Source organism: Mandrillus leucophaeus, unplaced genomic scaffold (genome assembly GCF_000951045.1).
Source record: "Mandrillus leucophaeus isolate KB7577 unplaced genomic scaffold, Mleu.le_1.0 Scaffold814, whole genome shotgun sequence".
Taxonomy (NCBI): Eukaryota; Metazoa; Chordata; class Mammalia; order Primates; family Cercopithecidae; genus Mandrillus; species Mandrillus leucophaeus.
Window position 1 is genome coordinate 868245 of NW_012108853.1, and position 12592 is coordinate 880836.

Genomic DNA, 12592 nt, shown 5'->3' on the forward strand with positions numbered 1-12592 from the left:
ATAACTATATTACATTGTAATTCCCTCCCTTTCCCCTTCTTTCCTTCACAAGTATAAGCAGGAAAGACAGTTAGGACTGATTTTAAAAGAATGTGCTTTGCAGCTGGTCCAATCTATGTTCAGCTTGGGACAGCTACTTAGCTGCTCTGAGGCTGCTTTCTCATCTGTAAAAATGTGAATAATAGTACGTACCTCATAAAGTATTATAAAGACTAAGGAAGACAAAGTGGTAAATATACTACCTGGAACATTGAAGGTGTTTCGTTAAGTGGTCACTAGCAGTATTAGCAGAAAACTGCCACCCTAACCTGTGATAGTAGATAAAAGCCACAGAAAAATTACAGAAAGAAGTTTATAAAATTACGCAAATCTGTGGTTTGACTTCAACGATGCCATCTTAATTGTGTGGTGGTAGCAACAAGAAGCTACCTGTCCTCACTATCAGAGATGATGCCATCATTTAAAAATAGACCCAATTGTCTAATCCATGAAACTGTAGGGTAGAATAATATTAAAATAAAATTACTAGCTAAACATTCATTTTGACTACTCTTTACCTAGTACCATATTAACTTTTTTTAATTAAGTGGTTTTCTAGTACCTTTTCTAATGTAGTAACTATACATTTTACTCACCAAAATATTCTGAAAACTTTTCTGCATTCAATGTTGCACTCATCAGTATTACTTTCAAGTCAGATCGAAAATTGAGAAGATCTTTAACAACAGTCATTAAAACATCTGACTGCAGGTTTCTTTCATGGATTTCATCAAGTACAATATGACTAACACTGGACAAACACCTAAGGCAGAAGTGTGAAGTACAAAATTTTAAAACCATTTTTCTTTAATGACTAGTAAAATCCAATTTAATAATTACATCTTTTCATAATACTTATATTTCCTTAATTGAAACATACTCACGGGTCTGACTGGAGCCACTGAAGGATGATTCCTGTTGTACAGTATAAGATAGAACCCTGTTTCCTTGGCAACCGACTGTGAATGAAAGACATGAACTAATAATTCTTGGTTTTCTTTCCTAGTAATTAGCTAACTACCACAAAGGTTTATATCTTCAATTTTAGAAATGCTTTCAGTTTTGATGAAAATCTTCATTTTTTTTTTTAGTTATAAGAACACCCACCACAATAGGGTAATGGGAAATACTTCATTCAAATTCATTATACATTATCATTGTTGTCATTGATACAATGTTAATGTCTTTTAAAAGGTAAGACCATTGACATTGAGATAACAACTGACTTACTTACAGGGCCTAAATATTTGGTTCATAATTGGAAAGTTCACTCATTTGAAAAGGCAAACATGTCAGGCATGGTGGCTCACGCCTGTAATCCCAACACTTTGAGGCTGAGATGGGAGGGTTGCTTGAGCCCAGGAGTTCAAGATCAACCTGGACAACATAGGGAGATTCAGTCTTGAAAAGTAAAAAAAATTAGCCAGTCATAGTGGTGTGCACTGATAGTCCCACCTACTTGAGAGGTTGAGGTGGGAGGATTGCTTGAACACAGGAGTCTTAGGCTGCAGTGAGCTGACTGCACCACTGCACTTCGGCCAGAGTGACAGAATGAGAACCTATCTCTAAAAAACGTTAAGTAAATTAAAACATAAAAAGACAAATGGAGTCCGAAGCTCCAGAAAAGGACCAGATATGTACTGCACAGTGGAGTTGGATAGGGGGTTAAGATACCAAAATCAATTTAAAAAGTCAGTCAGAAGTGTGTGGAGGTGGTACTGAAAGGTATAGAACACAATCTTTTCAGAGAGAGTAATGGTCTACTAATCTATGTCCAGGAAAAATGTTTATTTTTCTAATCATTCCAAATATAAAAGCACCATTTTAAAAAGGCAATCGAAGTCCGATTGGGTTAAAAGATAAATTTGTGGCAGCAAGCCATCTATGCTGCAATTACTTTAAATGGTAATTGTAATAGTAATAACCATCATAAAAATGGGGACAATATCCTTTCTTTTGAATCTCCAGCTTCAAAGTTTCATAAAATCTGCTTGCATATAAGAAGTGAACATTTCTTACCTCTGGAGACGAATTTGATATCCAGTACTATTACCATTGCCACAAGATTCTGCCCTTTCTGCAGCCACTCTTTCCGCAACCTTTAATTCAAATAAAATATAAAGAGAATATAATTTCCTTTAGAACAAATATCCTGAATATCCATGAAAATCTCGGACAGTTGAAAAATTGCCCTTCAGATTTCTAAATGAGTTAAAAAAAAAAACCAGATATTAAAATCTGAGGTATCTAAAACAGTGTGTGCCTCTCTCAAGAGCTGTTCATGCTTATTTTTCATTTCCTCTTATAAAATCTTCTAAGGCCAAGTTCTCTCATCACTAGTTTCAAAGCGCCTTTCTATAGCATCCTCTCATTAATTTATACATTTTTGGTCTTTTCTAAGAGCTGCAAATCAAGATCTAAACTTGTAGAAGTTATGTGTAATTCGAAAGTAATTACATATTGATACTCTTCCCTTGTGTTTTTGTTTGTGGTAGGGACTGGTGTTGAATTTCTAGTTCTTGGTCATGCTTTGAAAGTTACAACTGCCAAAAATAAGCTTTGGAAAGATGAAATGTTATAATCTAATACTGATTTGTACAACTAAAAGTAACTGACAGTTATTTCATGACAGAACAGTGATAATAAGGGATCAGAAATAGAAAATGGCATAATTTCTAAGAAATAATAATTTGGAAGTAAAACTTTCCAAAGTATACCTAGTACACACTGACAGACCACATTAACCTTTCTACTCAAATTCCAACAGATGGTGAAAAAAGAAGAAAAAAATTACCTACTTAGCATTTCTTCCTACTATCTGCATATACAGTAATGGCTATATATTAGTGAAAATATTTAAGTCTAGCTACAAAACTGTGTTATAACAAAAGTGGTTTATTTTTCACCATTCCATAATTTTATGCTATTTCCTGGAATATCATCCCCATAAAAGGGTGAAGACCACCTGAAACTAAAACTACTAGAAGAAAACCTAGGGAAAAACTCTTTCAGACATTGGTCTAGGCCAAGAATTTATGACTAAGACCTCAAAAGCACAGACGACAAAAATAAAAATAGACAAATGGGAATCAACTAAGAAATTTCTACACAACAAAAGAAATAATCAACAAACAGATAATCTCCAGAATGGAAGAAAATATGTACAAACTATTCATTCAGCAGTGGACAAATATCCAGTATACACAAGAAACTCAAACAACAACAATAAAAGACAAATCATCCCATTAGAAGGAGGGCAAAAGACAAGAACAGACATTTTTCAAAAGAAGATATACAAATGGCCAACAGGTATATGAAAAATGCACAACATCATCATCAGAGAAATGCAAATTAAAACCACAATGAGAAATCATCTTACTCCAGTCAAAATGGCTACTATGAGTCAAAAAATAATAGATCTTGGCCAGGACATGGATAAAAAAGAACTCTTACATACTGTTAGTGGGAATGTAAATTAGTACAGCCTCTATAGATAACAATATGGATACAACTAAGAATAGCGCTATCATTTGATCCAGCAATCCCACTACTGGGTTTGTACCCAAAGGAAAAGATATCAATGTATCAAAAAAACCAACCAACCAACCAAACAAACAAACAAAAAGCACCTGCCTTGCATGTTTATCACAGTATCATTCACAATAGTCAAGATATGGAATCAATCTAAGTGCCCATCAATGGATGACTGGATAAGGAATGGAATAATACTATTCAGCTGTGAGAGTGAAATCATGTCGAAATAGACATAGAAAGACAAATATCATATCTCACATAAGTGGGTGCTAAAAACCAGGTATATGTTGACATAAAGTATGGAATGACAAACAATGGAGACTCAGAAGAGAAGGTAGGAGGGGGACAGATGATGAGAAATTACTTAATGGGTACAATGTATATGATGTGGGTGATGGACACCCTAGAAGCTCTCACTTAACCGCTACAGAATCTATGCATGTAACAAAATTGCACTTGTATCCCATAAATTTACACAATTTTTTTTAAAAGCAGTGAAGTCTACTGTTCTTTCTTTATAGTACTTCTTAGAAACCAAAGCTTAAAACATATACTGTATTTTCTGAGAAATACTGTCGTAATTGGTAATGTTTTTAACCACAGATTCTATATTAAATAACTTAGACACGTGATAAACAGCACTGTCATAAAACCAAAGACAAACACAAACCTTTATAATTTATACACAAAATTATACAGCATAAATAAATTCACTATGCATACTGAAATATGACAAGAAACCCCAAACACCTTTAAAAAATATATAAAACATATTTAACTAGGTCATCTAACTAAAAATAATAACAACAAAATCAATGTACAGGTTGAGTATTCCTTAGCCAAAATATTCAGGACCAGAAGTATTTCCGGTTTCGGATTTTGGAATATTTTCATTATACTTGCCCTTGTTAAGCATCCCAAATCTGAAAATCCAAAATGTGAAATGCTCTAGTGAGCATTTCCATGTTGGTACTCAAAACAGTTCTAGATTTGGGAGCATTCTGGATTTCGTATAGTCAACCTGAAATAAATTACTTATAAGTGTTACTTATGTATGCCTTCCCAAAATTTTGGACTTGACAAACCAGAAACAATACCTTATTTTTCCTCATGATAAATTTCCTCTTACTGAGTAGCTGCATTCAAAATGACTGACTATGACTGGGCACAGTGGCTTATGCCTGTAATCCCAGCACTTTGGGAGGCTTAAGTGGGCAGATCATTTGAGCCCAGTATTCAAGACCAGCATGGGCAACACGGCAAAACCTCATCTCTACAAAAAATACAAATATTAGCCAGGTATGGTGGCACATGCCTATAGTACCACCTACTTGGGGGGCTGAGGCAGGAGGATCACTTGAACTCTAGAGGTTGAGGCTGCACTGAGGCCGTGTTATCACCACTGCACTCCACCTTAAGTGACAAAGTAAGACCCTATCTCAAAAAATAATTAAATAAAACACTGATTATACAAATAAAGCTTAAAAGGTTTCCCACTTTCACCATCATTCATATACTTATACTGAAAAAATGACAGAAGTAAAAAAAAAAAATTAAATAAACCAAGTAGTAAAATGTAAAGGAATCAAATGATGGAGATTATTTGAAGCTTGTAATCAATTCTGTAAACATTTTATCTATTTCATTCTTGTGAATACACACTGAAATTTGCCTGGATATAAAGTTTATCTTGAATTCATAAATATCTATTATCTGTAAAGACAGTGGTTACTCAATTTTTTGGCCTTTATTATTAAACACGTTAAGCAAATATTTGCTTTCACAGTCACAAATCCTAAGCCTAATTAAGAATCACTGCACACCTTCAGAATCAGTAGGTTCTAGCAAGATTACTTTAAAAAAGACATTTGTAATAAGTTAAGAGATTACTTACTGAAATGGCACTAATTCTTCTTGGCTGAGTACAAACGATCCTGCAAGCAGATCCTTTTCCTCTTTCAATGTAGTTATCCAAAATGAACTGAGTAACTTGAGTGGTTTTGCCACAACCAGTTTCACCACTTATTACTGTTACCTGATGTTTATCAATTAAATTTACCAATTCCTATTTCAAAAGGGAAAATAAAGAATATCACATGTTGTCTAAGTTTGAAAAAAGATATTAATCAAAATTCGACCAAACTAAAGATAATTATTTTTAAAAAATATATTAATGTTTTCTAAATTTTGTCATATCCAATACTGGCAGTTTGGATATCTGGATCTACCAATCTGCAAGAGATAAGTGCACCAAACTATAAAGAACAAAGCCAAAGCACTGTTAAAGAAAAACATACTGACATAAACAAGAAGAGATAGCTTATAAGTTCCACGCAGAAGAATTAAAATAATGTTGACATGTGGGGCTACTGACTACACAAGCAAACTCCCGGCCTAAACAACTACTGATGACATTACGAATTTATATTATAATTCATAAATATGGTTTTGTCTGCAGAACAAGTTTTAAATGCCATTTTAGGAACAAGGAAGAAAATACTGTAGTTTAAAATGACTTCCTTTCAAATAATTAAAATAAAGTCTTAAATATCTAAACCAAAGCTATCTAGAAAACCTCATACTTGGGGAAGATGTTCTTCTACAAAATTGTATGTATTAGTATTTTTAATAATAATATTCACTGTATAAACAAAGTCATCTTACTATCTCAAAGGGATGTTAGGGGTTATTTTCATGTACAAAACAATTTAATTTGAAAACCTACCTTTTAAAAATTCCCCACTTAGGCCAGGCATAGTGGCTCACGCCTATAATCCCAGCACTTTGGGAGGCGGTGGCAGGCGGATCTCGAGGTCAGGAGATCGAGACCATCCCGGCCAACATGGTGAAACCCCATCTCTACTAAAACTACAAAAATTAGCTGGGCATGGTGGTGGGCACCTGTAACCTCAGCTACTCAGGAAGCTGAGGTAGGAGAATCGCTAGAATCCAGGAGTCAGAGGTTGCAGTAAGACGAGATCATGCCACTGCACTCCAACTGGTGACAGACCAAGACTCCCTTTCAAAAAAAAAAAAAATTTCCCCACTTATTCTAACACATTATACATATATATAGATGTATATATATCAGAAAAAAGTTTTAAGTTTGAACACTGAAATTATAGCTGGTAAACACCGAGAAGTGAAATGTGATTCATCCGTTCAATAGGTATTTGTTTACTGGATGTCTTTAGAATGCCAGGCACTGTTCTGAGTCAAGAGACACAGAGTGAACAAAACAAATCCTATCCTCAAGAACTTACACTGGCCTGGGAAGGGAAGACACACAAATGTCAGGTGGTAATAAGTGCTATGAAAAGCAAAAAATAAAGTAAAATAAAATAAGGTTGAGAAAACAGAGAAGGATGGGAGATCATATTATTTTATATAGGGTAGTCATATTTTAAGATACAGTGTAATAAATTAAAGAACTGTATTTTTAGTAGTACATTAATTATTTCGCACCTTGATTTTAATTAATACATTAATTTGTACATTAATCTTAACTGAAGTGTCTGGTCTTGACTTAAGTGCAAGGTATTTATCCAAAGTAACTTATAAGAGGAAATTTTATTTTTTAAATTTCAAAGATTTCAATTATGAACAAAAACAGGAGAAAACATCAGGAAAATTGTTTATGTCCTTTTATTTCTTTGTCCTTAATTCAAAAGAATAAAATTAACTTCCAATACTACCCTGTAGAAGAAAGTTCATTAATTTACATTTTTTTCTTGATACAGAGCTCTTAAAAAAAAAAATTGTGTAATTTGTAAATCAAATTAAATAGTGGAAAAAAAACACTTTACCTTTTGCATTCCATATGAAGGCAGCTTTTCTCTGAAATGCTGAAATTTAAAAAAAGTTTTAAATTTTCACAAAAGATATGTAATTAAATTATAATCATGGTAATTAGGATACATCATAGGGTAAATTCGCTAGAATCCAAAAGTATTTTTATTATCTTATGGCTTGTGTAAAAAAATTATAAAGAATAATTTATCAATTCCTTTTATGTCTGAAACATTCAAAACCAGAACTCCATTCCCAGCAAAATGGAGACAATGCTTTAAACTCCGTGGCAGTAAAATGAAATCGGATCTGTCCTAACAGCATTCTAATGATTGCTAAATTACTTTCACTATTTTTCAATATGTTTTATATATTCATCTTAGATTTGATTTCTGTATTATCTTTTCCCACCCAACAGTACACTATTTACTAATACATTAGGCACACTGGAGCAGATTCAGAAATTATTTCAGGATACTTGCCTTTGAGTGTAACAGAAAAGTAGTATCTGCACAGTCAGAAAATCTGGTACTGCCATTTTACAGCTGTGATCTCAGTTAAGTCATACTTAAAGTGTGAACATCTAAAAGATTTTATCTCACAGGGTTGCCACAATGTCTAAATGAAAAACCTTTATATAAAAAGCAAATACCAGTTTCTGACACATATAAGCTACTCAATAGATTTCCAATGTGTTAAATTACAATTAGAATACTACAAAAGGAATGACTATTCTTTCCCGTATTTATGTGACAATTTCTTCCTAATTCTGAAAACTTTTATGGAACTTTATACCCATATTACATAAAAATACTTAAGAAACAGTACTGTAGTTTACATTCAACTAAGTACATATAATGTAAAAAAAGAATCTTCAGTGGCATAAAAATAAAGTCAGCTTTAACAAATGCCCTTTATTAAAATGGAAAAAATTGACGGGGTGCGGTGGCTGACACCTGTAATCCCAGCACTTTGGGAGGCCGAGGCAGGCAGATCATGAGGTCAGGAGTTTGAGACCAGCCTGGCCAGCATGGTGAAACCCTGTCTCTACTAAAACTACACAAAATTAGCCGGGCATGGTGGCGCACGCCTATAGTCCCAGCTACTTGGGAGGGTGAGGCAGGAGAATTGCTTGAACCTGGCAGGTGGAGATTGCAGTGAGCCGAGATCGCGCCATTGCAATGCAGCCTGGGTGACAGAGCAAGACTCCATCTCAAAAAAAAAAAAAAAAGGAAATAATTAAAATATATATATATATATAAAATTAATAAAATTAGAATTGTCTTTGGTAATCTAGTATTATATTATTGTCATGTTTGTCATGGTCAGGTAATTCTTATCAGCACCATAAAAATAACAATCACTGTGATGACTGAAATGAATTCTAGCGATTTTAAAATAACAAAAGCTACCACACTTACCTTACCTTATAATAACTTCTCTTGTAATAATTTTTAAATTATCTAAAAACCATTTTTTAATGACATAAGTATTAACACCCCAGGTAGTCAAATGTTACCATATTAACACATACTTATACACAAGCTATCCCACTGCATTTCAAACTGGCATTAACCATATATGATTTACACATGTAAATGCCACTGGAAAGAGAAGTATAGCCCAATATTCTTTCCCAAGGCAGCCAAAGTTTCTATGTGCTTTTGACCATCACCAAGATGTGAGACAGTTCAACTGTAAGCTCTCTGAGAACAGGAAATATCTTATTACTCTTAAAAAAAGAGTAATAAGCACAATTGGCTGGCGTGGTGACTCACACCCATAATTCCAGAATTTGGGGAGGTTGAGGTGGGAGGATCGCTCAAGCCCACGAGTTCAAGACCAGCCTGGGCAACAAAGCAAAACTCTGTCTCCACAAAAATTACAAAAATTAACCAGGCGTACTGGCACATTCCTGTAGTCCCAGCTACTCAGGAGGCTAAGGTGGGAGGATCACTTGAGCCTGGGAGGTCGAGGTTGCAGTGAGCATGATGGCACCACTGCACTCTAGCCTGGGTCACAGACTCAGACTCAAATATATATACACATACACACACACATATATAGCACAATAATTGGTATCCAGGAAGCAGAAAATTAATGTTTATTAAAGAACATCAAGAAAAAATATTGCACATGGCTAAAAATGATTAAAAAGCTGAGTTCTTAAACACAGCTGAATTTTAGATCTGATTCTGTTATGAGCTATGCAACCTTAGGTAAGTCACTTAACCTAAATCTTTTTCCTCATCTACAACAGACATGTAGTCTCTTATTCAAGGTTATTGAGAAGCTTAAATCATGTAGCATATATGAAGCATTTATGACAACACATGAGAAATAGGAAGACCATCAACTTTTCAAATGTTTTACACATTTTTTTCTTTCTCTGAACTAGATCAATCACCCATCTTTAGTATATGAGTTCTGTCTACCATACATAGCAAAGAGAAAGACACTAATTCTCCTTGTTCTTAAGGCTGTTCAAGCAGCTCTTCTCAACCAGAAGATTCTGAATTAATTCATCCTGAAATTTCCTCCATTTTCAAATCAGTTTTACCCAACAGGCATCAAAGAGCTACACAATTTGGCCCTGGACAACCTCGGCTTATCTATTCTAATAAGGAAATCCAACTTTCATCAGTAACAGTCCGTGGATCATTCTTTCCTAATAAGGAAATTCAGCTTTCATCAGTTAGCTGAGGGATCCTTTCTTTCCTATAGGAGGTGCTATATCCTTTCTTTATCAAAAACAGCAATGTGTATTTACATATTAAGATATGGCCCTCAGAGTTACCTCAGTAATTTCTTTTAAAAATATACACACATACATGCAACCACTTTATTACACCTCTAGAACACCCACAAATCATACAATTTTATGTTTTAACTGAAAGGGACCTTAAAACATCTTGCCTAGCGTAGAAAGAAAATATCAGAATTCAGGAGACTCTCAGGTCTTGTGATAGTCCTGTATTTACAATGTTAGTGAACATAGCACATCACATAACTTCTGAAATATTTAATTTTATCATCTACAAAAAAAGAGATGTATTAAGTAACCTGGAACAAGCTTTACAATTTTAACTGCCTTTAATGCACATGGCACCTCACTAAACTGGCCTAGAAAAGATGAAGAGTAAGTTTTTTTTTTTCCATTTGCACCAGCATTTCTCAAACATTTCTTCTCCTTACCACATAAGCTTCTGTGGATGAGATAGGATACTGTAGGTTATGTGTAACTTCCATTCCCACTGCTTTTCTCTACCATTCGAAAATAAAGTAATTCCCACCGAGGATGTCTTGTTGAGGATCTCACTGATCTATGCCATGCAGCTACCTCTAACCATATATACATTTTTAGAAAGTATAAGAAAAAAAATGACAAAATATTTTTTGACATCTTTCTACTACCTGCATTTCAATATACCGAAGGTCATTTTTTTTCTTTTGTAAATCTTCCAATAATTTTTGGTCTAAAGTTCCATCTGGTTCATTTTCTTGCAAGAGATACTCAGAATCTCGGTCAATATATGATTTGTTCCTGATTCTAAACATTTTTTTTTCTTGGTTTATCAACTTCTTTTCCTGGATGTCAAGTTTCTTCTCTGAGCATGGTGTGTTCTTAGTGGAAACTTCAGTACCATATCTGTTTTGACAAAATAAGAAAATAAGAAAGGTCAGATGAAGAGCCACTCGAACCCTGGAACAAAACAAAACAAAACAAAACAAAACAAAACAAAACATTGTTGAAATATTTCACAGTCATCCAAATCCAAAGCTTTTCTTAGTACAGTAATTATGAAAATATACTTAGATTCTGGTAACAAACTCAAATTTTTCCTTCCTTTAAATAGATATTGCCAGATTAAGTTATTCCTTGTGGTAGTTAAAAAATCCACACAATAGTCATTCCTTCACTGCGGTTAGTTACAGTGTTTCTCTTTTTCTGGTTTTCTTGAACTTGTTTCATGTCACAACATCTTTTTTTCTTGCCACCCTTTCTGAGCTAAAAATAGGATGCTACAATACACAGTCCATGAAATACTTGTACTAATTTTTCCTCTAAATGATACAGTTCTTGTAACCTTTCTAAAACAGTAGCAATTTCACTTCTTGCAGACCTCGCAGATAGAATAATTTCATAAATACAAAGAGGACAGGTAGGGAGAAGAATAAATAACAACTTAATACAACTCATATCCAGATACACTATTATTCATACCATTTAGCTTTCCTGTGGAAACATGCCATCTAAATTTTTAAAAATCATTCTCTAAATCTGTTTAATCTACATAAGAAAAAAAAGTACATCAAGGTTAAACTTCACTTATTGAAAAAAATACAGATGCTATTTTTTACTCTTTGCCTATTCTTTAAAACAATACTTCCTGTCGTACCCATGATCTTCAGGAGCAAACCAGGATATCTGTGCTTCCGACTCTTTATCATTCTTCGCTTGAACAGAATTCAGTAGCTGCACAATTTGTTCTTCTCGTCGTTCATCCATGTGTACTACAGCTCTCTAGTTTGTGCCAAGAAAAAAGCATCTTGTCACCATAAGAAAGCATATGCAAAAATTATTTGATACTAAAGAAAATAAAAGCTAAGTAATATACGTTCAACAAATACATATAAAAGAAAGTTATTCACACTTGTCCTCTAGCCCAATCCCCCTTCCTAGACCTAATTAATTAATATTAAAATTTTGGTACATATCCTTCTAGACCTTTTCCAACAAGCATTTAAAAAATTAGCCCTATTATGACTGGCAAAGAAAGCTCATTTATGTCTCTTCCTACAACTCTGGTTCTCTTACTCCCAATCCTCACATACTAATTATTATGAATTTCTCCTTATATTAAAATTTCGACGTTATTAAAACTCAAATGGTTTAAGAAAAAAGTTGAAAACTGGAAATAGTTTGGTCGCAATGCACATTTGAAAGTTCTTAACACTAAACAGAAGAATATATTGGTAAGTAAGGCTGAGCTCAGAAGGAGTAAATAAAATTGATCAGTGCTCATTAGGTGATCCAATGTGGCAAATGACGCAGTTGCTTCAAAGAATGAGAAGAAAACACAACAAATTGGACAAAGATAAAGGTCCATGGTGAAGCATGAAAATTTTCAGAAACTTTACGCATTTAAGAAATGTCCAAGGTAAAAAAAAAAAAAAAAAAAAAAATTGCCAAAACCCAATTCTTTGGAGACTTTTAAAATAAGAAAGG

The 12592-nt window shown here is 33.8% G+C and overlaps 1 protein-coding gene across 3 annotated transcripts in view; it reads right to left on the reverse strand.

The window, feature by feature from the left end:
* Positions 1–12592, reverse strand: part of DHX36 (DEAH (Asp-Glu-Ala-His) box polypeptide 36) — a 54221-nt gene that overhangs the window by 33735 nt on the left and 7894 nt on the right. For all 3 annotated transcript variants that reach the window (XM_011967880.1, XM_011967881.1, XM_011967879.1), the window contains exons 2-8: positions 11763–11887; positions 10777–11011; positions 7380–7418; positions 5468–5638; positions 2059–2138; positions 924–998; positions 636–802 (exon numbers count right to left, since the gene is read on the reverse strand). In XM_011967880.1, coding sequence (XP_011823270.1) covers positions 636–802; positions 924–998; positions 2059–2138; positions 5468–5638; positions 7380–7418; positions 10777–11011; positions 11763–11887 — 892 coding nt within the window. The remainder of the gene's footprint in view (positions 1–635; positions 803–923; positions 999–2058; positions 2139–5467; positions 5639–7379; positions 7419–10776; positions 11012–11762; positions 11888–12592) is intronic.